The sequence below is a fragment of the Amphiura filiformis genome, chromosome 1, assembly GCF_039555335.1.
Source record: "Amphiura filiformis chromosome 1, Afil_fr2py, whole genome shotgun sequence".
Lineage (NCBI taxonomy): Eukaryota > Metazoa > Echinodermata > Ophiuroidea > Amphilepidida > Amphiuridae > Amphiura > Amphiura filiformis.
In genome coordinates this window covers 98,713,785-98,740,191 of record NC_092628.1, presented here as the reverse complement: position 1 = coordinate 98,740,191, position 26,407 = coordinate 98,713,785, and the positions used below count along the sequence as shown (strand labels likewise).

The window sequence follows — 26,407 nt, the reverse complement described above, 5'->3', positions numbered from 1 at the left end:
CAGAATGCAATTCTATATGTCTGATGTGCTCTCAGACCCCACAAAAAATTTTGTGCAAAGGTGGATGACCGACCCCTCAAGTAGAAAAAAGGGGGTTAAATTTCTAGTTAATCTTATTTTTGAAAAAGTTGGAAGCAAATTTCAGGATGTGAACTGCAATTTTTTTTTCTCAATTTTGTCAAACTTACAAAACAAATTTGCTATAGGTCCTTGATCTGATCGACAGCCTCATCCCCCATTTTGGTTCATCAAAACTGGGATTTTTGTATAAGAAGAAACCTCATATTTTTCTCATTACCCCAGTGAAGTATAACGCGTGAGATGTTTCGTTTAAATTTGGAAACGTATTGTTCTCATGGTAGGCCTCAATCTAAGACAGAAAACAGAACATGTCATCATCGACCACGCCTCTTTAATAAAGAAAGAAGTTTTAATCTTTCTGATTATTACACATTTTGTAACATCATGGAAATAGTAGCATCGTAACGTGGTTATTCTAATCGTTAAGGTACTACACCCATGCCAATTTTGTGCCTATTTTGCATTTTTCTCAAAAATTATAGCGCATTGGTGACAAGTAAGATATGTATATTATAGGGGCAAGGACTACAACTACTGCACTAGAAATTTTATTTCAGCGCAAACATCAGTTGTGGAGTTCCAATCAAAAATGAGGGAAAACCAATATTTGATCAATAAATCAATAGCTACATGCTGAATTTTCAGTGCAATAGTTGTAGTCCTTGCCCTTATAATATACATATCTTACTTACCACAGATGCACTATAATTTTTGAGAAAAATGCAAAAATAGGCATAAAATTGGCCAGGGGTGTAGTACCCCCTTAAACGTAAAAATAGTGGTATTTGAGTTTTACCATGGAAATAGTAGATGACTATTTCCATGGTTTAACAAATGAATGCCGAAATTTGCCTAAGACGGCGGCACTGCCGGCTTTTGGTATTTACTTTTGTCTTTTCATGGTTTCTCTTTTATTCTGCAGGAGCCAGTTATTATCTATGGGCTATTAGGGGTAGCGGCTTCTGCTGTATGTACATAGGCCTACGGGACTACACTCTTAGAAAAATGGTTCCATGGGTTCTACCAACGAGGTAAATAAGAATAGAGCTTCTTCTTCCAGGACGCTCAAGAATCTAAAGGGTGTGTGTTGGGGGAGGGCAAAATATTTTTCGCTAGTAGGCCTAAATACTATTTATACTATTAAATTCCGTTTCCTAAACAGCTAACCATAATCCAATGGTGGTTTTGGTTTTTTTCCTTTCTTTTTTTCTGGATTATTGAGCAACCGGTCCTAAGCGGCCAAGAACCAAGCGGCCCATGTGGCGATCACCACATTGGCCAGTCTGCCCAAATAATGTACTTAAAATTAAACTCATTACATTTCCCAATATGCCCAAATTGTATGTTATCAATTTTGGAATGCAAACACACCCTCTAAATTTGTAGGTTTCGTCAAAGAACTGGTGTTACATGCTCAATCAAAGGCGGTGCATCTGTACATGTACGAATTAACTGCTACCAAGTACTGATGTCAGTCTGGAGGTAGGAAAATGATAAAACTTATGAGATAGCTGTGTTGAAGCCATTAGTACCACCTACTGAAATTCTACTGTAGGATTTGTACATCATTCTACTATTTAGACATCACAACAGTGAAAGGAATGAAAAACACATATTTTTACCATAGGTAAAGCACTTATTTATTCCAAAATAAACTTCAAAGATTTATGTATAATAATGGGTGGGGAACATGGGTATTTAGTCATCAAATGCTCCGTACAGAATCATTTGTTGTCGTCATTTGAAAATAATATTGCTTCATTTCACTTACAGGCATATTATCCCTTTTTTTTCAAATTTGGCATAATATATAATATTCCTGCTGCAGGCTAACGAGTACAGATGGTTACAGTCGCTACCCACAGTCATACTTCAATGGGGTATTCCATTTGAAATCCATACACCCCCAAAGGAAGACACAACCTTAATCTCCCACACAGGGGGTGTAGGTTTCAAATGGAGCCACCCAAACTGGTAACCCCAAATGAAATTCACACTCCCTGTGTGGAAGATTAAGGTCATGTCTTCCATACAGGGTGTATAGATTTCAAGTAGAATAGCCCAATGCTAGCAATGAGCAACTGATTCCAACGGATGAGCACCATTATTTCTTAAACATTAAAAAAAAAATACACGTCTTTGCAAAATTAATCCTGATGACATTTTGTTGATGCACTATCTTTACTCTACATATTGAACACTGTGAATTGCGTAGTAAGGATGTGCAGATCATTGATATGTCATCAATTCGCTAAGGCTTTCTAGGATTTCCAAAATGGTATATATAGTCAACATATAGTCGAAATCATTTGTCCATAGCTAGCAATGATAACTTGCAGTATATAATAGTACTGATTGTTTAGGATTTTTGCAACATTAAGCATAAAAAATATCAATTATGTACTTAATTTTGTTACTTGCACAAATTGTCGGTCTATGATAAAGGATCTACTACTTCTAACTTTACAGTCAAATGGTATTGTTTCTACTCTATAAGTAACATGCTTTTACTATGGTAAATTGCTTCAATAAAAATTTATACCCAAAATAATAAAACAGACAAACAAAAACAAATAGAAATAATGAAAGACTCAGTTTTGCATTTGCTATAATTACACACATATTGTTTGTAAATTTAAATAAAAGCAAAGTGGTGGATTCTTATAATGCTGTTTCCCAAACTATACATAATTACCAATCACCAAAACCATAACATTAGTTTCCATTATTTTAAATTAAAAAGGCAATAGACTGAAGTGCTGCAGCATCTTTCTTTATTTCACACGAGTGAATTATGTTTTGAGTTGTGATGAATATTCACATCCATGCTTTGCATATATTTAAAATTTAAAAAATGTACCATCAAATGTATGCATCCTTAATACATTAAACTTCTTGAGCAAATTATTCATATACAGTACACCTTATAAAAATAAGATTAGGAATGAATTTATATGAGGCCAATTTCAAAGTAGAAATATCTGCCATGCATGATTGATTGCATGTATCTTTGAAGTACTGCAACTGGTAGTATGATACAAAATTGTTGTTATATACCTAATTGATCAACTTATCCACATTAGTCAGCTACACATCTACTAGCACAGTTTACACCTCATATATATTCAATTTCAAACTTTCATTTGTCATTTTTTGAGCACCCAATAAATGATTTGCGCAACCTTTTTCACTCATGGACTTGGAGATGGTTTAATTACTGATTGTCTGGAGCTTCCCAGTATCTAGGGGCATTGCTCTGCATGTAGCGGGTCCATTTGTCTTGGCCGATTCTGTAGTGGTAAAAAAAGATAAATCAAAAGATGAGAAGCATATTAATATGGTTATGTTTCATGTTTATTCTTGCTACTGTGATCCAAGGCAGGCTTTGTTAATTACAAAACACTGGTGCAGAATCCTCCCTAGCCTCCACCATGATAAACTACTCAAAACATAATTAAACCATGACCAGTTCTTAGAATGGATCTATTTAAATATGTGAATACAAAACCCACTCAAGTCCATACTTTGGCAAAATTGTGTTAAGCATGGGAAATTGTTGCTTATACATAGGCTATCAAATGTATAGCTCACAGACCACAGCAATTATATTGAAAGTCATTGCCAAATTTTGGTTAAGTGGTAGCTTAAAGCTGCATCATCGTTTTTTTTCTCATAAAGGCATCACTCTTTCTACATGCAGGGGTAGCGCGAGCACAAAATAACAAGGGGTCCAATTTAATTTTTCTGGACCCTTTGGTACCTGCAAAACCAACATTTAAGGGGTACAATGAGAATTTAAGGAGTCCATCTGTTTGAAATTCTAAACTTTGGAACTTGTCAAATATTCCAGTGAAATTATTAGTGTCGTTCGCCTATGGCGATTCGGAAGATTTACTTATCTTTTTATTTTTTTATTTTTAATCGATGATTCTTATACTGATCAGTGGCATAGCTGCCGGGCAGGGGGGGCAATTGCCCCCCTGGCAATGCCTATTTGGGCCCCCGCCCCATTTGGACCCCCGCCCCCCCTAGCGCAGGGCAAAATAATGAATGAGTGAGAGAGATGGAAAAAAGGGGAAGAGAAAGAGAGAATCCATAGGCCAACGATATAAGGTGCGGATAGAATTTGAACAATTTTAAAATGTTGTTAAAAAAATGGAACTATATTATATCAAAATGAAGTTGCTATCCCTTGTATTAAATAATAAATTCCTTTTTTTTTTTTGCTCCTCACTTTTTCAAACCACCGAAAAAAAAACTTGGTGGATTTGGGCCCCCGCCCCATACAGACTTGCCCCCCTGGAAAAATCCCAGCTACACCACTGATACTGATTTATGCCTCTGTGCATCATAAAATTAAGGAGTCCATACAGTTTTTACCTGACCCTTTGGTTACTTTCAACTTGTGATTTAAAGAAGTCCAAAATGGCTAAATTAAAAAATAAGGAGTCTCAGGATGCGCAGACTCCTTATATGCAACCCCTACCTACATGGCATAGGGTGCTTCTCAGGTTATGCTTTATTAATAGTAATCTGGTATTTGTCTATTTAAAGCCATATTTATTATAACATTTCCATAAGAAATAGAATTGTATTTTTTTAGTATAAAATGTTAGTTTTCACTGTCAGATATGTCCTCTTTTATTTTGAGCCCAATCAGACGAGGCAATACAAAGAAAATTGCTATTTAATACCAGCGCATAATGTCGCCAACGCGAGCCACTCATTCAAACGCAAGTCATGTCGGCTGTTTTGATATGCCACGACTGCCCGCATGACATCATGTACTTGTTCGACTAATATTTCCATCGTAATAATAAAACAACGGTTCCTGCGATTTATTCAAAATCTTGAATTTTGACAAAACTACAGCACCTGTAGTCTTGATTTTTGCAGGATATGTTAGTGTACTAAAGTTCATAACAATCGTGTAAAAAACAGAATTTTTGAAAAATTAATATAGAGGGCGTCCTCATCAGCAAATGTTATAATATGGCTTAAAATACACTATAATATGTACCTGTTGGTGTATTTCATTTCCCAGCAGTGGTTGACCTCGTCGGTACGAATCCAAGTGGTCAGCAGGACTTCTTCTCCATCACACCAATGGCATTGACCAGTCCAGCTAGTGGTTGAATCTCCATTGTTCTGAACCACAGTGAAACCGAAAGTTGGACGTTCCAGATTGTTGCTAGCATAACCCACCATGATGGTTGGAACTGTGAAACAGATGTGATGAAACTCATTAAATACCATCCCTCGTTTCTTGTATGTGCATTATTTATGTAAGATTGAGAAATTTGAAACCCACAGAAGGGGAACAGAAAAGTTTACACTGACTTTGACTGTATCTTAAAATATCATTTTGACAAATATCAGCTCATTTCGCTTTATTTCATTTGTAAATCAAGCACAAGCAAAAAATTAGCATTATTCAACAACTTTGAACATGATATGTACATGATGTAAAAGATTTCTTAACAGAAATAAGAATAAGGCCACCTGAAACAGTTGTTTTGTCTCAAAGCTTGCACACACATTTTGCTCTTTTTCAAGACCTCTGTTGTTGTTTTGGGGTTTTATAAAGTGAAAATTTGTATACCTTAGACATTTTGTAACTTGTTTTCTGTCCTTAATGTATATGTTTCAACACAACAGTGCTGGTTAGTGTGTAGCTGTGACATATTTGCCACCTTTGAACATTCCTAACAGACATGTAACCAATTTTGTCCCAAAGCTGTCATGTTACTTTAAAACAAATTACCAAAAAAAAACCAAAACTATCATGATATGCATTTCACATTTAGGTTTCAATTTCAGACAATCATTGAAAAAACTTATCACTTTAAGATGGTCTAAACAATAAAAGCCCTTTCAGTGTGTTTGCTACTTACTCATGCGCTGAGTGCTACGATCTTCATATGTAGAGTATTGTCCAAGGATCATTCCAGTAGAGGTTTTTGTGATGGTGACCATGTCATTAAGATCATTATACCAGGTACCTTCCAAAGATGTACATAATTGCACTATGGGGAAGAAAATCAGAAGCAAATTATTACAATATTACATGAAAAACGGTGGCTTACCATAGTTTATTACGATATTAAATTGGCCCTGCTTGTTTCAATATCAAGATACAGGTACTGAGCAATGAAAACACTACTACTATAATAATAGCTCATTAATCACTTCTAGGACTGGAGCAAAGCTAGTTTCTTAAAGATGTTTTCCTTATATTGCTGTGCTGTCAGAGTGATGTGCATGTATACAAGATCATATTTACAACTGGTTCACCTTTCACATGTAACCAGCGGGGGTAAGGGCCCCATTACAACCCATTTTGTGTATGCTTTAATGGAGGGTCAGTATGTTGATTGTTGACCCCCATTCCACCGGTAGATATCCCCCAGCTGCCCCTCGATTGCATAAGTCTAGTTACACTACTGCATAGCCATATTGGAATCATAGCCATATCAGAAATCTGTGAACAATTTTAACACAGGCTTTGGTACCTCATACTCATACTTTGATACCATTTTTATGGGGAAGGTATTTTAAAAGAGGACTAATTCTTCATCATTCAATCAAGTAATATGTGTCAATGGTACCTGAACAGTGGCATAGCCAGGGGGTAACTGCACCCCCTTCCTCCATATTTTAGATTTATATGCCTTTTTTGACCATTTTTGTGATTATTCTCCCTCTTGAAAGTGACCTTCCCTGGAAAATCCTGGCTATGCCTTTGGACCCGAAACTATTTTTTTATCTTTTGTAAACAAATTTAGCTTTCTTCAGATTATCTCAATTATGATGTAGCCATAGTGAAACAAATTTGTAGCTGCAATGTTGATAGCTTATACTTACATTGATCACAGTTTGTGCCTGCATATGGTTCAGCACACTCACAACTGTAGGATCCTACCTCATTGATACATCTGCCACCATTTTGGCATGGCAAGCTTGCACATTCATTAATATCTGAAAGAATAAGTCAAGGGAAAAAAAATATGGTACCATTTAAAACAACATCAAGTCATAATCACTTTCAGAAATATATGCAGGGTATAATAATTAACTGTCAAATTCTCAGTTGTTTGATATTCCTATCATCATGACAGGCATGTTAAGGTTAGTAACTATTTTCAACTGTTGCGATTTGGTTGTTTGCAGCATTCTCTTGGTCGGGCTGACGTCACACAGTGGAAAAAGCCTTGTAAAACCAGTGTGCGCATGTGCAATTCCCCTTCCTTGAGCTGGTTGCTATGTGCACGCTTGTGCAAAGGGGACAATGTTCCTGGATGTCCGACCGAGAGAACCCTGCGAATGGTAGTGAGCTTTGGCAAAAATTGCATTGATCATTTCATAGTTCAAATATCACAGATGTAGTTTTGTAGGTCCTGTGGTTCTTGAGTTATATTGTAAATAGGGCTGAAACCACATCACCTTTGTAAAACGAGCATAACTCATTAACAACAATAAATCAAGCAAGTGTTCAAAGTATATGATTTGTAGACTGAACTTCTGCAGAACGTCAAGGTGTTTTCAATAATATATTGATTTAGACAATGAAAATCAATCTTTTTGGCTGCTTCGACCAACAATGATGCTGGGTAAAAATGATGATTTCCACTACTTGTAATTGTTGAAGAAGACAAACCTTTCCCACCCCCAAACCTCTACTGATGTGAAGAATTTCTGAAGTCTTTCTTCTTTTTTCTTACTACTATTTCTGTTGTGGAAAGCAGATCCAACAAACAAACTTCCCCATTTTGTAATTATTTGTTGCAGGGATGAAAACAAACAGTGACATAATTTCCTGAACTGCTTTAATATTTCCTGAAAATGTATATTTCCTTATACTTTGTACAGGGAAGATCCAAGCAAAATTTCCTGAAATCAGACAATTTCCTGAAGATTTACATCTCTGTATTTCACAACTTACCAATTTCACAGTCTTGGCCAGTGTATCCTTGTGCACAAATACATTGATAGGAGATTCCACTGTTCACACATGTGCCGGCGTTTTCACATGGTACATTCATGCAAGCGTTGAGAGCTATGTCAAAAGGAAAAAAGAAATGTTACTTGACAACAAATTTAATTTGAAATCAATTTAATTTTACCTTTATCTATAATAATGTAGGCCAAGGCACCCTCTATACATGAATATTGTATGTGTTGGTGGGGTGTGTTTGTTACGGTGGCAACGAGGACACACACTTGATTTGTAACTATCAAATGAGAATGCACCTGTAATGGGGAACTCACTATGGACCACAATGATCTCATCCTAATGGCATAGTTCAATAATCTCAATTACACAACCATAGTGCAAAATATGACCTACAAATACAGAGTATGAGTTTAACAAATTTTCAAAGGTCATTCAATGAATGTACACATGTATTGGGGTTAAAGAACTGTGCCCTGATGGGTGAGCATGTTGTGCATCCTAGTGATTGATTGTCTTGCTTTTTTATAGTTACAATGGATTGCTGATAGCATACAAATGCATTTGAAAGGCTATGACAGGTCCATGGTTCACAGGTTCACTACAGTCTGACCAGTTGTATTCAGTCAGATAGTAAAAGTTAATTACATCCTTGGTTTAAGGATTTTGATACCAGGAACATGTTATGGGTGTGTGTATGTGTGTTGGTATTTCCTGCCAAATGAGAACACACTCCATATTTTTCTCAACATGATCAAGGACCTACTTGTAATGGTGAGCAGTTGTTAATTTTAATGGATATTAAATTTTATTTGACACTTTGTCCAGACTTTGCAGCAGTTTCTCCAACATAAATCATTACATTAAAGAGTATCTAATAACTTACAAGTTTCACAGTGAGTTCCAGTCCACTCTGGGCTGCATACACATACATAGCCAGCTACATTATCACTACATTGACCACCGTTCTGACAAGGTGAACTGCCACATTCCATGATATCTGAGGAGGGAAAATATTATGTAATTTATACAAAATCACTGGAGAAATACCATTATTTGCCTGCCATTAAGATTTATTTGAAAGACAAGTAGACCGGTGCAAGTTACAGATATTTTTTCCTTCATATAGACTGGTTTGTAGCCCGGGGTTGATGGTCTACTTGGGAGCACTGCTGAGGATCAAGAAGGACTGCTCCAGACATTCATAACAAAGTGCTTGTTGAATAATTGACACTTTGTGAATTACACCAGACATGGCTTCAATTATCAACAGTTAGATCTTGTGTAGAATTCTTGTTTGCTTGCTAGAGAGTTGGTAAGATGAGGGTTTACTTACTTTCTTCACAGTGTACACCAGTGAATCCCTCAGGACATATACAGAAGTAACCAATAACAGCTTGTATACATTCTCCATTATTCAAGCAGGGGTTGGACTGGCATGAGATGTCTAAGTAAGAAATGAAGAGAAACAAAAATTAGCACAATTAGAATTTGTTGTCTTTAGGAATATACAAAATTGCACCACATATCAAAATACGATTCAGGAGGATATCTAGAGTATGCAAGAACAATATTTAATCAGGTGCATGTCCATGCAATACACTAATTTTAATAATGGTAACAATTGATATGGCTGTAACCATAGAGGTACAGGCTACATGTGTATCTTATTGACAATAATCTATCTGTTCTATGTGCACTGACTTGACTAAATCACACACCTTTGTTTATTTATTTGGCACTATCAACAAGAATATAGCAAAGGAAACATATTCATCAATTATAATGAACCACTGAACACTACAAAAAGCTGACAATACCAGGATAGCCCATTAACCTTATCAAGAGGCATAAGCTTATTTCCAATGGGTAATACATTGTTCTTGGAGGGCATTCAGCTCATGCATGTCATACAACATTTGCATGAAATACACATTGGACAATCTACTCTGCACCTTAGCTGAAATTCATAAGCATCTTTTGGGTATAATATTATAAAGCTGTAGTAAAACTTAATCTATTATTACAGTTAAAACATTACGAGAAAAGCGAAGCAAATAAGTTTGGTATTCGACGAACTTGACTGTCTGACTTACTTTCTTCACAGTTGGTTCCTCCCCATCCCTGAGCACACTGACAAGTGTAACCATTAACCTGATCAATACATGTTCCTGCATTGCGGCATGGCTGGCTAGCACATTCGTTGATATCTGATAATAATAATAAACACAGAAATACCACAATTATTTAAGTAATTTAACTACCACTGCAAATGAAAGTTAACATTGTTTTTGTGTATGAAATGAAAATAAACAAGTAGGTCTAATAACAAAATAATTTAATAAAAGATTTTGTTCTAGTTACTAGTTTCGATTTCCAGTAACCATCATAACCAAATATGATTGCCAAAGCAGTGAAGGCATCAATAACATGGAAACCCAATTAACCATATCACATAAGAGACACATGAAAAAGACAGTACTGTAGATGGATTTCTGTAACAGTGACACTTAGCATGTTTAAAAATGACATAGGCTTATAATTGCTCTTGTTGCTATCACTTGGGCCCTAGCTCAGTAATTCTTCAGCAAGGGGAACAAGACATTAAAAACAACACTTTCTGATCTCTAGACACACAGCAATGAATTTCAATTCCAATGTTTCTGGTAGATGCTTTATATCCCATTTATCATAAAATTTAAATGATGGCAGATTCTACACAACAACTTCTTCTCCTCTTCTATAGAGAGTTGGGTGACTCTTACCAATTTCACAGTTGATACCGGTCCATCCTGGGAGACAGTCGCATTCATAACCATCAACTCCGTCATCACATCGGCCTCCATTCAGGCATGGCTGGCTAGAGCACTCATCAATATCTACAAGAGAGTTATTAACATGATAAATCAATGTTCTTTTACTTTAACATACATCAGAATGATGCAGTTGTTGTTCTAACACAAAATCACCTTCCCATAAATGAAGATGTGTAAAATGATTATCACATAAACTACTCGCATATATTATGAACCCATTAGCCTTTTTGAGATATGGCGTACACAATAGGAGGGCAGTCTTTAATATGTGTAAAACCCGGCAAATTTCAAGACTTTACCCATTCCACCATACCTCAAAAAGGCTAATTTTACCAATTCAAGCTAATTAATTTCAACAATATATTAATGCATCATGTACTCTGGATGGATTACAGTCAATGTGGTAGAACCAAAGAGTACCAATATCACCATATTTGCATGTTGCTCATGGATGGCAAATCGTATATTTTCTCCACTGAAATATCACTATGCGCCCGGCAAACTTCAAATCAAAGTGCATGGTTGTTTGCATTCTGCATATATCTGCATATATCGCGTTGTCCCAAAATTTGTACTATGCGCCGAGTGTGCAAATCTTTGTAACACTTAATCTGAAATATGCAAATTATCATTCAATTTGGGGCTTCAGCCAACAGATTTACCATAGTGTTACACACAGGTAATTGAGAGTCAGTACTCTTTGGGTTTAATCTCTTTGGCTCTTTTCAACACATCTTACACTGTGGATTTTCTTGTGACATGTTTCATGTACATAGGTACCTCTCACCTTAATATACATACAAATTACACACATTCTTTAAAAAATACCCCAACACATGTATTTGTACAAATCTATGGGTCAGCATTCCTTGTTCATGAAGCAAAATTAGAATGCAAACTTACTCCTTTCACAGTTATTTCCAGTGTATCCAGTTGGACATACACATCTGTAGCCATTGACCTCATCAATACATTCACCATTATTACGGCAAGGTTGTGAGCGGCATTCATTGATATCTGAAAATCAGTTCATATAATAAAATATTATTAATAATTAGAGTTAAGTCCATGCAGTACTGATGCTAGATTACATTTTACACAGATTTTAAATGGATTACCACCATCAAATAAAACCATAGAACAATTATTTGAGCTGTCTGATAGATACATAATTATAATCAGCAATTTCAAATTCAATATTTTAAAGCTTGCTGACCATGTTCAGTAAGTCAAATTTCTCAATTTAATGATATATAAACTTCACAGGAGGATGTTCAGGTTGACATCCTGGGCCCTACATCACTGTTTCCCTATCAAAATGGAAACTATAATAGAATTGACCAAAACTATTAAACAGTCCCGTCCATCCCCATGGGTTGGCAACACTACCTGGTGGACCATGGGATTTGGAAGCCTAACCCTTACTATTGTATATTGTTCCATGATGTATGGATAAATAAATAAATTGACTGATTGATAATAAAAATGTAAACACATAGAACTTTGATTCCCACCATCAAATAAAACCATAGAACAATTATTTGAGCTGTCTGATAGATATATAATTATAATCAGCAAATTCAAATCCAATATTTTAAAGCTTGCTGACCATGTTCACTAAGTCAAATTTCTCAATTTAATGATATATAAACTTCCCAGGAGGATGTTCAGGTTGACATCCTGGGCTCTACATCACTGTTTCCCTATCAAAATGGAAACTATAATAGAACTGACCAAAACTATTAAACAGTCCCGTCCATCCCCATGAGTTGGCAACACTTCCTGGCACACCATGGGATTTGGAAGCCTAATCCTTAATGTTTTGCTACTTCCATTGTTTATTGTTCCACGATGTATAGATAAATAAAATAAATTGACTGATTGATAATAAAAATGTAAACACAATTCATTGCAAGCATAGAACTGTGCTTCTGTATTTATGCTCAAAACTGTAGCCAGCCATGACCCACATACTTACTCTGTTCACAATTCATTCCTGTGAATCCTGCAGCACAGTTACACCTGTATGCATTGATCAAATCTGTACACTGACCACCATTCTGACATGGACCAGGTGCACACTCATCAATATCTGAAAATCAAACAATTATTGTATTGGTACATTAACTTATCAAAATTGATATGCGAGGAAATTAATTCTCTTTATATGAATATTCTTAATTACTTAATTTTTTTTAGCAAAAATGAATTGTCACTTCAAGGGCTATAACATTTTATATGCTATTTGCTGGTATGAAAATATCTGCAAAATAAAAATACACGCCCATGATTGGTAATTCAAAATATAAAAACAAAATCACAAAATTTCATACTTTAAAATATAATTTGAGAATCACCGCTTAATTATTTTAGAATAGAATTCCTATATTGAACTGGTCCAATATCTTCCTTAAAACAGTTTTTTTCTTTCATTTTTTTTCTTCATGTCCATTCCTTATTTCCTCCTTTCCTAACCTACATGTCCACATATTGTATTAATGCATGTATTACATGAACTCATATATGTTTCCACAACCAAATGAAAATAAAAAACAAGAAATCTTACTTATTTCACAGTTAAGACCAGTCCATCCAGCTTGACATCTGCAGGTGTAGCCATTAACTTGATCTTCACATTGTCCTCCATTCAAACATGGGCGGCTATTACATTCATTCACATCTACAAATTAAAATGTATGTATTATTGTTTAACATGGTTTCCTACCAGAATGAGGCAAAATATCATAATTTAAAAAAATAAATTCGCAATCCTATAAGACATCTGTTGGGATACTTGCCAAAGAAATATTCTGTACATGTGAATTGAAGATCTGATTTTAACCAGTAGATATTTTCCTATTTCTTAATCCGCTTCCAGCCTTCTCAGCTGTGTTGGGATAGGCCTTGAGCACAATCATTAATCAGCCTCACCAATTGCAACTATCAGTATGTGAGGATGCTTACTGGTGCATGCAAATTCAACACTTGTACAAAGGTGAAATGTGAAAAGTTTTTTCAGCGCATGATTGTCAGAAATAGTCACCTTAAAATAGATGTTATTTCTTCGCTTTTGTAGCTTTGAGTTTTGATGCTTTTAGAATGATATTAAAATCAGCAGTAATAGTAGTCAAATCTATGATTAATTACTTGAATGCTGCACAGCTAGCTGTTTATCGCCTATGTGTGACAACCACATTTATCTACGGCACCCTCAATTTATGACTTGATTTTACATAAGCAATACCTATCAATTTATCCAAGATATTTATCAGAACTTATTTTATGAACGAACTCGTAGTGCCATGAGGGCGTAGTATGTATTAAAGGTGAAATCTATGAAGGTAGGTTTAGATGTTACTGTACACAGATTGTAGATAGGTACAGCTTACATAATATCAGTAAGCCCTAACTTGAAGATGCCCTAGATAAAAGAGGTCATACTAAATGGCTGACAAAGGATGCATTATATTTCACAATGGTTGTGAGTTGAAAGTTTCAGCAGTTTTTTCATTAAATATCAACCTGTCAAATCTAGTAACAGTACCAACTCCTAGCTTTTATGGACATATAAATGCTGACAAATACTGTCACAAAAAGTGGCCCAAAATAACACTATTACTCTCACACATTAGTGTGTCTAATGAACTACAAATATATCACCTTTCATATTCATATAATATTCTCATATGTTAAAATACAACATTATGTACCAGTATATGACCTAATAATGTCATTGGTGCTTTGATGAAGTCATTTCAATGGGCCCTTACTTTTGCTATGTTATTTTCCATGCTGTCAATGTTGCAAATCAGAAAAAAAAAAAAAAAGGGATAATGTCACAACCATTCCAAAATTCCAACTCTATGCCATGGAGGCTAGGTTTGGTGTTGTTTTTTTCATTTAGATCTTACTAAACATTTCATGCAACATGTGCACTGCAAGTGGGCACATAAAGTGTTTAAGTCCGTAAAGTCCAAAATGGTGCAAAAGCGTACAGGTCTAATTTGTGTCCATTGTGGTACACTCGGCATGCATACAGCTTGGCCCTGATTTGGTAAAATGATCTAACTTGAAAATAAAATCGCTGTTTCGAGAAAAAGAGCTTTAAAGTTTGAACACTTACCGTTTTTCTTTTTGAATAAAATAAATTATTAAACAGATCTAATGTCTTAGAAAACATAAAAATCTCATTATTTGGTGGCATGATGGTGATTTGAGGATGTCACCAATGGAAAGAGCGCCCTCACATTACCCATGATATGGATTTATTTCAAAATGTCCAAATTTCAAGTTAGATCGTTTTACCAAATCAGGGCCGGATTTTGGCGGGAAGCAACATATGGGTGTATGATGCAGCTGGAACCTTTGCAGAACTATCACTTGAGTAGACTGCCTCTTACACTGTATATGCTTCTCTGTACATGGGTATGCTCCAAGATGGATACAAATGATAGATAATCATGGTGTAAAACCTCCATCGTAAACTTCTTGTTTTCTTAGACAAATAAAGAAAAAAAGACACGTAAAAAGACTTACTCTGTTGGCAGTTGGTTCCAGTCCATCCTGGGGCACAGATGCACATGTATCGACTAATACCATCCTGGCAAGTACCACCGTTCTGACAAGGTCTAGAGAAACATTCATCAATATCTGAAAACAAAAGCATTGATTATTTATTTATTCACACAATAGAGGTAGTCATTGTGACGCCGACATCTTGTAGGTACGGAGTGCCTTGTTGCTAAGATCATTGTGTTGACGCTTGACTGAAGAGGTGTATCACGCGCTGCGACTTCCGCATAGGGGGTGTAATGTCTAACGCATGACATGCAGAGCGGCAGTACCCACAAGATGGCGGATCCCGGGGAAAAGGCTGATGGCCTCTATTACTCATAAAATCAATATCAGGTAAGAGAATCATATTATATTATCACATAATGCAGCAATAGCATCAATTATGAGCAATACTTTCATCTTGGGTAATTTTAACATACTAAAAATTCCCAATTTAACCAAATCATAATCATCATTACCTTTTACATAACATCTAAAATAATTCAGGGAAATGCTCACAATTACACAGCGTAAAACAAGTCCTTTGAATTGATATATGGTAATTGTTTTTAACTCAAATAATTCACATGCACACTACTCCCACCAACATTCTCTCTACAACATTTCTAACAACCATACTATACTAAATCTGTGAAAAGGTTTATAAGATTTTTGTAGATTCATTACAGTTTGCAAAGACCTTTTGCACTGGCCGACCAATCATGTAAAAAAAACTGGTCGGGCTTGCATCATGCGATGCTAAGCAGATTGATCGGCAAATGAGGTGCTGATGTGATGATGACGCAATTCAATTAGCCAACTTGGCCGTAAACTGCACCAAATCAGGCAGTGCGAAAGGTCTTTGCTGCAAATAGGTGTTGTAAAGGTCTTTGCTGCAAATAGGTGTTGTAAAAGTTCTCAAAATCCAAAACTTACTATTATTATAACAGTGAGGTTTCATATCCTATCAAACTTCTTTTCAGAAATTGCCTAACCATCATGATAGCAGATGTGGATACAAAGCAACATTACTATGCTTTGGTTCAACTAAAGTTCAATAGTGACATTGGTAGGTATTTTGCTGGTATCGAATCCAACGGGTAAAGTTAATCACACAGAGCGTACACATAATTATGCCTACCATACACCCAATATACACCCACATTTGTTGTTAACTGAAATTTGCAATCTGCTATGGGCTCAATACAAATTATACAACCAGACTAGAATGTTCTTACTTGTTTCACAGTTGGTTCCAGTCCATCCAGGTTGACAGACACAGCTGTAGCTATCAACAGCATCTACACATCGCCCACCATTCTGACAGGGTCGTGATTGACACTCATCAATATCTGTAATGAAATCATGTAATATAAATTTGCTTTCTGTAACTTGTGGTAATGGTCAGACAAGCATCTTGCCCAATCTCCAAATTAGTAAGGCCCAAAACTAAAATGGGAGAAACTAATTTATCCAACAGAGGCCCAATACATCTTTCTTGGATTCGTCCAGTAGCAAGTTTGTCTCCTTAAGATTACCACCATTGTGCCCCTGATCATGTGCTGATTGTATTGTTTTAATAGGCATATTGATTACTCATCACAAGATTATAATAAACATGGTCCCCACTACCCCCACATAGCATTTCTTTAGCAGTTAACTGGGAAAGGCAAATGAATCAACACAGTGTGACAAATGAAAAAGTCCCCATCAGTCATCTATGACAACACAACAACAAGGAGGTTAAGGGACACAGTAAACAATAAACAATGGTAGAGTGTGTTCATTCAATTTTGACTTACTAATGTCACAGTTAGTTCCTGTCCAACCAGATGTACAGACACATGCATAGGCATTGATGCCATCCACACAGTTTCCTCCATTGCGACAAGGCTGTGAGTTACATTCATTGATATCTGCAAGTAACACAGGCATTATGAGACAATGTAGTGAAGTTACCTGACCATTTAGACCCTAAACTCCAATGGTGCTTCAATGTGCAGAATAACATAAATATGCATAATATACGCATGGACATCCATTTATATAAGTCCATGATTTGCATGAGTAATGAGACATTTCAGCCATATGCAAGTTTGAGTTATATTTTGCGATCATTGAATTAATCTTGTATTGTATAATTTTATTTAAAATCTCAGATCTCACAATTGGTCAAAATATTATTTTCAAATCTTTTGCAAACATTTTTACAAAACATTTTATCAGCAAGTTTAAAAAAATGTTTTTAAATGTTGTTAAAACATTTTATACTCAATACACCCTTGAACCCAACTTTTAAATATTTTATGGCAACATTTTCTAACCCTTTTCTGAACACATTTTCTAACAAATGTGTTTGAAAATGTTTTGTGTTTGCTGAGCTGTAATTGTGTAAAAATCAGAATTTTGAAAACAAAATGTGGGTATCCTATGTTACCATATTGGTTTAAGAAGCCAACACAGATTACATTGGTACATATTCCTTATGGTCCAAACATCAAAGCTTTATCATATATGATATGTGTGTGCCTTAGGCATTAAGTAACTTTTTAAGGCCTACTTGTTATAAATATATCTTTAAACCTGGATGTTAAAAAATTCGAAATGGTGTTACAATATAGAAATCAAAGTTTAAGAATTAGTCCAAAATGTGCTAATTAGAGGGTACCAATTATGTAGGAATATGGTGTAACAACAATATAGGATGAGGAGAAGGTTCTCTTAGCCACAACAACTTACTGATATCACAGTTGGTACCAGTCCACCCTGGTTCACATTGACATGTGTAGCCATTGATTCCATCAATACATTGACCTCCATTCTGGCATGGTCCACTTTGGCATTCATCGATATCTATATACAAAAGACAAGGAGAGAGAAAGGAAAAGAATAACATATCAGGTATCTGATCCAAAGTAATAAGCCCAATCGCCATTGTAACTTCCGGTTTTTGAGAGCAGTTTCGGGACACTTTGACCTCTGACATATCGGGAAAATAGCTGCAATTATTAATAACTAACTTATTATTGTAATCATGTTATCATTACAAATATTAAAATAATTAATTTATACAATAACCAAGTTTTTAAAGTTTATTTGTTATTCTTGAAAAACATTTTAAATTATTATTTAAAAAACAATTTTTCTTAATTTTCCCGATAGGTCAGAGGTCAAAGTGTCCCAAAACAGCAAAACTGTCCCACAATGCATTGCAAACTTCCAATGCCGATTTGGCTTATTGATATAATCCAGTAATCCAATATTCCAAATGAAATCACCAGGACAGGTGATCACATATATGCAGCAGAATGTACATTTCAGGATATCTTGAGCTTTAGATGGTAGCCAAAAGGAAGGATATATTACTCTCTCTCTCTCTCTAGGTGCCATATCCTAGGACATTTGCGATCATGTCATGCCACAATTCTCTGTTATAGGCCATCTCCAGAAGCTCTACCATATTACTACCATCTCTGTTTTATGTCAAAGAAGAAGTGCCGTACAACACTTCCAGAAAACCTTCTGTTGATCTGAAACCAAGTCACCAGTTCAAATACTTACTGGTTTCGCAGTTGACACCAGTGAATCCAGAAGCACACAGACACCTGTATCCCTGTAGGGTTGTGAAGCAGGTTCCTGAGTTCTGGCATGGGTTGGACTGACAGGCAATATCTGGAAACAAAATTTTGAAGGCACAATTTTGATTATGATATGATTGGAAAAAGGCCTACTCACAAAGGCATTTGTTTGGTCTTCTTAGACCCTCTTTTGTTTTACTGATACCATTCTGGATTAAAAGGCCTTAGTGAAAGAGCTACAGCTGCATTGCCCTGTCTCTGGGTCTACTTGCTTGTTCATGACCAACCTTTTTCACAACAGGTCTCTTGATGTTTTAAATGTTGTGCAATAAATATAATACATTGAACTAAATAACGCTCTCAACTAAATTGATATTAAGGGTGTTGGCTCTTACTAACATTGTTCCTTATTATGAAAATGAGCAATTTATGCTTCTGTAGCTTCTACACAGAGATTTTGGAGCTATTTTTTTGTTTTTCTCATATTCCAATGTGCATCAAGGCCCATTTCACAGTTGAATGAGCATAATCTTCCGCACGACTATACAGTGCGAAGTAAATATCGTTTTTGTATACTTTTGGAATGTAATGATGTGTTTGAACTACCCTCATTTTGTTGTTTGTTTTCCCTTACTTGTTTCACAGTTAGATCCAGTCCATCCTTGTACACATTGGCATGTATATCCATTGATGCCATCATTACATGTACCTCCATTCTGGCATGGGCTACTGGCACACTCATTAATGTCTGGAAATAACAAAGTTCATCAATCATCTCATTATTATTATATATTTAACTCCTTTATTACACCTTCTATAATTGAACTATCATCAAAACAAACTGTGTTTGCTTAATGCTTTCTTAGTCTATCTTAGTGTATGCTGTCTCATTATGGTGGAACAATAAATGTTTTTGTTTTGAATAATAATGAGATACTGATTGTCTTCTCTGTATCCTAAACTGTATCCTCACCAGCACCTCTTCTTAACAACAGATTCATATGGTGAAGTCATGACAAACACATTTTGCAGTGCTAAGAAGACATATCCTTATAAAATTTATAACTGGGTCTTTGTGCTAAGAAATAGAATGCATTTCTATGTTATACACATTTAATAAATAAACATAATTGACGGGGTAGATTTGCTTCACATTTCATTCTAAGAAAGGTGCTATACTACTTTAATGTCTACAAAAGAAATATACTTACTAGTTTCACACATAACACCGGTATAGCCAGCAGAACATTGACATTCATATCCATTGACTCCATCTACACAACGTCCACCATTAAGACAAGGCAAGCTACCGCATTCATTAATGTCTGTAAAAAAATTGAATTAAATTGGATAATTGTCTGTAAAGCTAAATTAACACAATAACTACAAGTGTTCTTAGATGAGACACAGATTAAGGGATCCAAAATGAGCGTTTATTGCGTTTCGATAGTATTTTTTGTGGGACATGAGAGCACCTCAGACCTATCGAATTGCATTCTGAATACGAAGCATGTCTTTCTGATATCAAATAATTTTCATTTTTTAAAAATCACAATATAATACAAATTTTATGACAAATTATAAAAATGTGATATTTTTCAAAATTTTGATATATAACAGTCCTCGAAGTAAATTATATAAATCTAATGATATATTCTTAAAGTGTATGTAGCAGGGAGGAAAAGCCGACGGTCAATTGAAAATTTTGACCTTTCATATTGAAGGTATGGATTTTTTCCCAAAAAGACCTAATTTTTTTGGTGTTTTGGGAAAAAAAATCCATATCTTCAATACTGAAAGGTCAAAATTTTCAATTGATCGTCGGCTTTTCATCCCACCTACATACACTTTAAGTATAAATCATCAGATTTATAAAGTTTACTTCAAGTACTATTAAATATCAAAATATCAATTTTAATGATTTGCCATAAAATGTGTATTAAATTGCAATTTCAAAAATCAAAATTATTTGATATCAGAATGACATTCTTCATATTCAGAATGCAATTCGATATGTCTGATGTGCTGTAATGTCCCAAAATAAATACTGTCCAAACGTTCATACCCCAGCCCTTAAGAGAAGATATAATATCAATGTCATGAACAACTCAGGCTGGCATGAATCCATAGCAACCAAAGTCAAATTATTTTGAAAATAAAAACAAATATACATCAAAAAGTAAAATACAAGTTTGTAAAATAAACTGACAGCCTCTTGGAGATTGTTCCAGAGTCTATTGCAAAATGGTTCAGAAGCATATTCATTGTGTCTCTGTTCCCAGCGAATTCCTGTATACCCCGCAAGACGCTGACAGACATAAACCATTGATGCCATCTAAAACACTGTACAGTGACTATTGCAACATGGGCTTGAAGCAAATCCATTTCACTATGTAATTATATGCACTTACCTTGTTCACAGCGAAGTCCTGTATATCCTGCAAGACACTGACATACATAGGCATTGATTCCATCCAAACACTGCCCACCATTGCGACATGGACCGAAGCACACTCATTTATATCTGTAATTATGCAAATTAATATTATGGCAATCAAATTAATATTACAAACCGGTATGTGTATTCCTATAGCGCTATTGTTTTCAACTTTGTGATCATGAACAAATATTTACGACTTTTATACAAAATGCAACCCACTAACAATGAGCTAGCTTGTTCCTCGAAAAATATGAATAAGTTCCATGAGGGAAAAAATCCGGACCATCTGCAAACTCTAGGTTGCTTTAAGCCAAATGTGATGAATGTACAGGATCAGGTACCTCTCCAGTTTATGACTTTGAAACCAAGTGAAGATACTTACTTATTTCACAGAAAGTTCCTGACCATCCTGGTTGACAATTACATGTGTAGCGATTGATTCCATCAATACATTCACCCCCATTTTGGCATGGTCCACTTGAGCATTCATCAATATCTATGACACAAATGAAAATAATAAAATTAATGTACAAACTAATCTTTTATCTGTGGATGAATACATACTAAGAACCCCGGTGGGGTCACTCAACTTGCAATACTGACCGCACGATCGTTACCAAAATCGCAGAAAAAGGGGTCATTTTTAGGGCTTGTCCGCGGACAAAATTGTCCATGAAATTGGAAAAATAGGGGTGTTTTATCGCACAAATGTCCACGAAATTGAAAAAAAAGGGGTTATTATTTTCTCCCGATCCCGTGGACGTACAGCTGACCAGATAAGGAATAAATTTGGTTTCCTACTTCGTACTCATCCCATGATCAATATTAGCTAATATTGTTCTCGGTTCTATTTCGTGCGTAGCCTTAGCATAAATTCGCGCACATTTTGCAATAGCCAATTTATATGCAAGGGGTACTACATGTACTTAAATTCTGTGATGCCCTGTTAATTACTGAAAAAACATTCATAAAAGCCTCGTCCTTGAAATGTTGAAATAGGGTCCAAATAGCAAATGTGTCCTCGGAATCTAAAAAATAGGGGTGTTTCAGAGTACCATTTTGTCCTTGTTTTGGAGTAAAAAAGGGGGTCAATTTTCATGATTTGTCCTTGAAATCGACTGCGAAACCGGTAATTTGTACTTGTGGTAACGGTCCTACGTGTCCCCCCTGCCAGGGAGTGACCCCACCGGGCTAAGAACTTGTTCAATTAATATCATTTGTGTAAGAATAGAATATTAAGTCTTTTGAAGGAACATCTTTACAAGTAGAATTGACTACTTACTAATTTCACAGTTAAGTCCAGCCCATCCTGGTTGACAGGTACATGTATATTGATTAATTCCATCAACACATCGACCTCCATTCTGACAAGGGCGTGATTGACATTCATTGACATCTGGAATAGAAAAATTAAAACTGAACATAAATTTAAGAAATCACATGCTGACCTATAAATCACCTGCTTGTAAACCACAAATTAAATCCACAAAATATGATTAAATAGTAACCTTTATAGTAAATGACCTCTGACATATATACACTTTAGTTCAATGCAAATCATGTTCTAGGCCAAGATGATAAACAGACTGGTGAAAGATTAACAGGATAAGACCAGAAAACAAATAAAAGGAAGCAATCTGGATTCAGAAGATGTGGTCAAAACAAAGATGTCAAAATTACAATTATCACATCCAAGTCCTTATTTATCATCAAACAGCCAACAATGAACAAGAAAAATGACCTTTCAGTAATGACAACTGGTACAATGAACATTATAACCCATCAAGAGAGTCATATGCACCATTTTGGTGAAACTGAAGCTTAGGTACAGGTATATGCACAAATCAAACGATATATTTCAGAAATGTCAAAAATAGAGATCTGAATTTGTAGTCATCTAATTTTGTGATTTTTTTTAGAAATTAATTCATTTTGAAAAAAATCACTTACTGCAGATGAAAATCTAATTTTGCCCCTTATAGGTGACCCGCTCTGATGAAACTCGCCATAAGTTGCACTCAGCCATTTCGAGATACGGCGACTCAAAGTTGGGAAAGGGGTGATAAACCTTGCAGATTTTGTTTTTCAGTTTTTATTATTTTTTGATTCCTTAATATGTTAACTTTAACCTACCATTGAAAACAAAATATTCTTTTATGTCTAAAGCACCCAAATCTAGCATTTTCTGAGCCAAACCAAGTCCTTAAACATATCATTTTACAACTTTAAAGCCATTTTTCTTGCATTTGCCTTTTCTTTATGTGTCGCTTCCCACCTTCCCGTTGAAAGACCGTAGAATGGGGACTATATGTCCCAGAAACAAAATTTTGGTATCAAATGAAAGCTGAAGACCTATACTAAATGATGACATCAAAAACTCAATTTTCAAAATTAGTGACTTATGTCTGGTTTTGTGGGAGCGGGTCACATTATTCTATCAGCTTTTACTTGATCAGGTTTATTAATCCAATAATTAATGTGTGAGTAAAGCAAACAACAAAACTGCAAATGACCCAAATGGATTGTACATCTTTCTTACACTACAAACTATTTTAACATACTTGTACAAATATATTTTCAGCTTACTTGTTTGACAGAACACGCCAGTGTATCCTGGTAGACAGTTACAGGTGTAGCGATTTATGCCATCAACACACTGCGCATTATTTTGACAAGGATTTGAAGCACACTCGTTAATATCTGATGATAAATAAGTCATTTAACAAAATTCAAATTATTGTCATGTTTATAATATAACAAATCAACAAAATACATACAAATGGTTTTCTGTTGTAATTTACACAACATTAAAGAAATGAGAAAGAGGCAAAAGAGGCACACACCCTGGAAATGAACCTCAGACATCATAAGATAAGACCTGTACATACATTATCAAATCAAATCATCAAATCAATCAAATTTATTTCCATGTCATATTACAAACATAAACATTATACATATAAGTCAGTACATTGGTTAAATTATATTATGTTAATGAAGAATTAAACAAAAATAGTACAAGTTATTCTGTTATCATGACATGGAGGAGCTGTTCGAAAGGCCAAAAGGCCAGCAGTGAACGACCCCTTACTTACGCTTACGTTACGTTACGTTACATTACCTTACATTACATTGTAAATTAATTTTGCAGCAAACATGAGAAAAAAAAGATAATACCTTATGCCTAATAAAGAGTGATATTACAGATTATAATCAACCAATCAACTGAAAATGCAATATTTTTAAAATGAAAATAAAAAGCATGGACCCGAAAAATACTAAGTATTTTCCCTGACTATTAAATCTAGTAAGACATGATAATAGCATTTCTAAAGTGTGATTTGAACATATTAAGAGATTTAAGAGTTTTGGCATCAGAAGAAAGTTTATTCCAATGAATAGGGCCAGTGGTTCTGACACCTTTGGATGAAAAAGTGGTTTTATTTCTAACCAGTTGGTAATTATTGATATATCTAGTGCTGTAATTATGAATGTTTTGCATTAGATTGAAATAGCTACTGAATATAGATGGAAGCATTCCCATGGAATACTTACACATAAATACACATAGATAAAACTTGTACATGTCCTGTATTTTAAAGAGCTTGAGATCTTTAAAAGAGGACTGGAGTGAGATCTGTAGTGAGACAATGTTATATTTCTTACTGCTCTTTTTGAAGTTTAAATACTTTGTCTAGATAAATATTATGAGAGTTACCCCAAGCCAAAATACCGTAAGAAATATAAGGTTGTATTAAAGAGTTATAAATACATAAAAGATTACTTTTGGACACAAAATATTTAAGCTTATTTAGAACACCGTTAACACTTTGGGTCATCGGTAATGCTGTTAAATTTGTATAAATCGCTGCTTGATGAACTTACTGATTTCACAGTTGACTCCTTCATAGCCTGGAAGACACTGGCAGGTGTATTCGCCAATACCATCTCTACATTGTCCGCCATTCTGACAAGGCATGCTTGCACATTCGTCAACATCTAGTGAATGTAAAGTACAACAATTATTACATATCTATTTCTATATAGCCACTGATACCAAATTATAGCTTGTTCCGCTTATAATTGGCAAAAGAAGTATGTACTGACATAGTATGGCATGCACGCATTTGGGCACAGTACTTACTTGTGTAAATGTCTGACTTGCTCTCGTTTAAGTGAATTTACACAAGCGTTGACATGTGAAGTAACTAATAAATGAATCATTTTTGCCAATTATAAGCCAAACAAAATACAGATTTGCATCAGTTCAAAATGTATGATATTGTACGTGATTCATCCTAATTATTTTTTGTGTGTGGCTACCAGAGATTAAGTATTATAACATATGAAATACTGGCAATGTCAAAAATCATTATTTTGATAACCGTTTTACAGGGGCATAGCTAGCTTTTTTTTTTTTTTTTCAAAAATAAAATTTCGGGGGCACTGACGAAAAAAATTACAGTTGCAGCATACCATATATGGACGATGTGCACGCATAGCGCGTAAAAAATTGGTATTTTACACTATTTTTGTCCATTATCAGGATGGAAATGGGCTTTATCTATAAAAATGTGCAAACATTTTGTATTTTACACTATTTTGGCCCATGATCGGGCTGAATTTCGAGAAAAGGGCTTCTTGCCCTTTTTTTTCTTTTTGCCCTTCTGATTTTATTTTTTATTTTTTGTCAGAGGGCACTTTTTCCTTTCATTCAGGGGGGTACTCAGAGTGACTTAATTCAGCACTTATAATGTCACTGCCCTCTGTATAGTACCACATACGGAGCTTGATTTAATGCACACACCATAATACAAATCATTCAACTGTAATCAAGTTTCCAAGTTCACTTAAAATAAAAGGGGCTTTCATAAAAGTTATTGAAGTTAAATTGATATGTCATGCCTATAATAATATTTAATTACACAAGAATAAGAAAAGAAAGATTAAAAAACAATAATTTCCCCATTCTCCAAATTTTAATCCA

The 26,407-nt window shown here is 35.0% G+C and overlaps 1 protein-coding gene across 1 annotated transcript in view; it reads right to left on the bottom strand.

Moving 5' to 3' along the window:
• Positions 1-1,696: 1,696 nt before the first annotated feature.
• Positions 1,697-26,407, bottom strand: part of LOC140159523 (uncharacterized) — a 37,841-nt gene continuing 13,130 nt past the window's right edge. The window contains 25 exon segments of the mRNA XM_072183015.1: positions 1,697-3,371; positions 5,102-5,300; positions 5,976-6,107; positions 6,946-7,059; positions 8,024-8,137; positions 8,919-9,032; positions 9,369-9,479; positions 10,129-10,242; positions 10,798-10,911; positions 11,752-11,865; positions 12,827-12,940; positions 13,415-13,528; positions 15,385-15,498; positions 16,641-16,754; positions 17,205-17,318; positions 18,142-18,255; positions 18,964-19,074; positions 19,615-19,728; positions 20,192-20,305; positions 21,392-21,487; positions 21,490-21,504; positions 21,803-21,916; positions 22,703-22,816; positions 24,007-24,120; positions 25,306-25,419. Coding sequence (XP_072039116.1) covers positions 3,296-3,371; positions 5,102-5,300; positions 5,976-6,107; positions 6,946-7,059; positions 8,024-8,137; positions 8,919-9,032; positions 9,369-9,479; positions 10,129-10,242; positions 10,798-10,911; positions 11,752-11,865; positions 12,827-12,940; positions 13,415-13,528; positions 15,385-15,498; positions 16,641-16,754; positions 17,205-17,318; positions 18,142-18,255; positions 18,964-19,074; positions 19,615-19,728; positions 20,192-20,305; positions 21,392-21,487; positions 21,490-21,504; positions 21,803-21,916; positions 22,703-22,816; positions 24,007-24,120; positions 25,306-25,419 — 2,792 coding nt within the window. The 3' untranslated portion in view covers positions 1,697-3,295.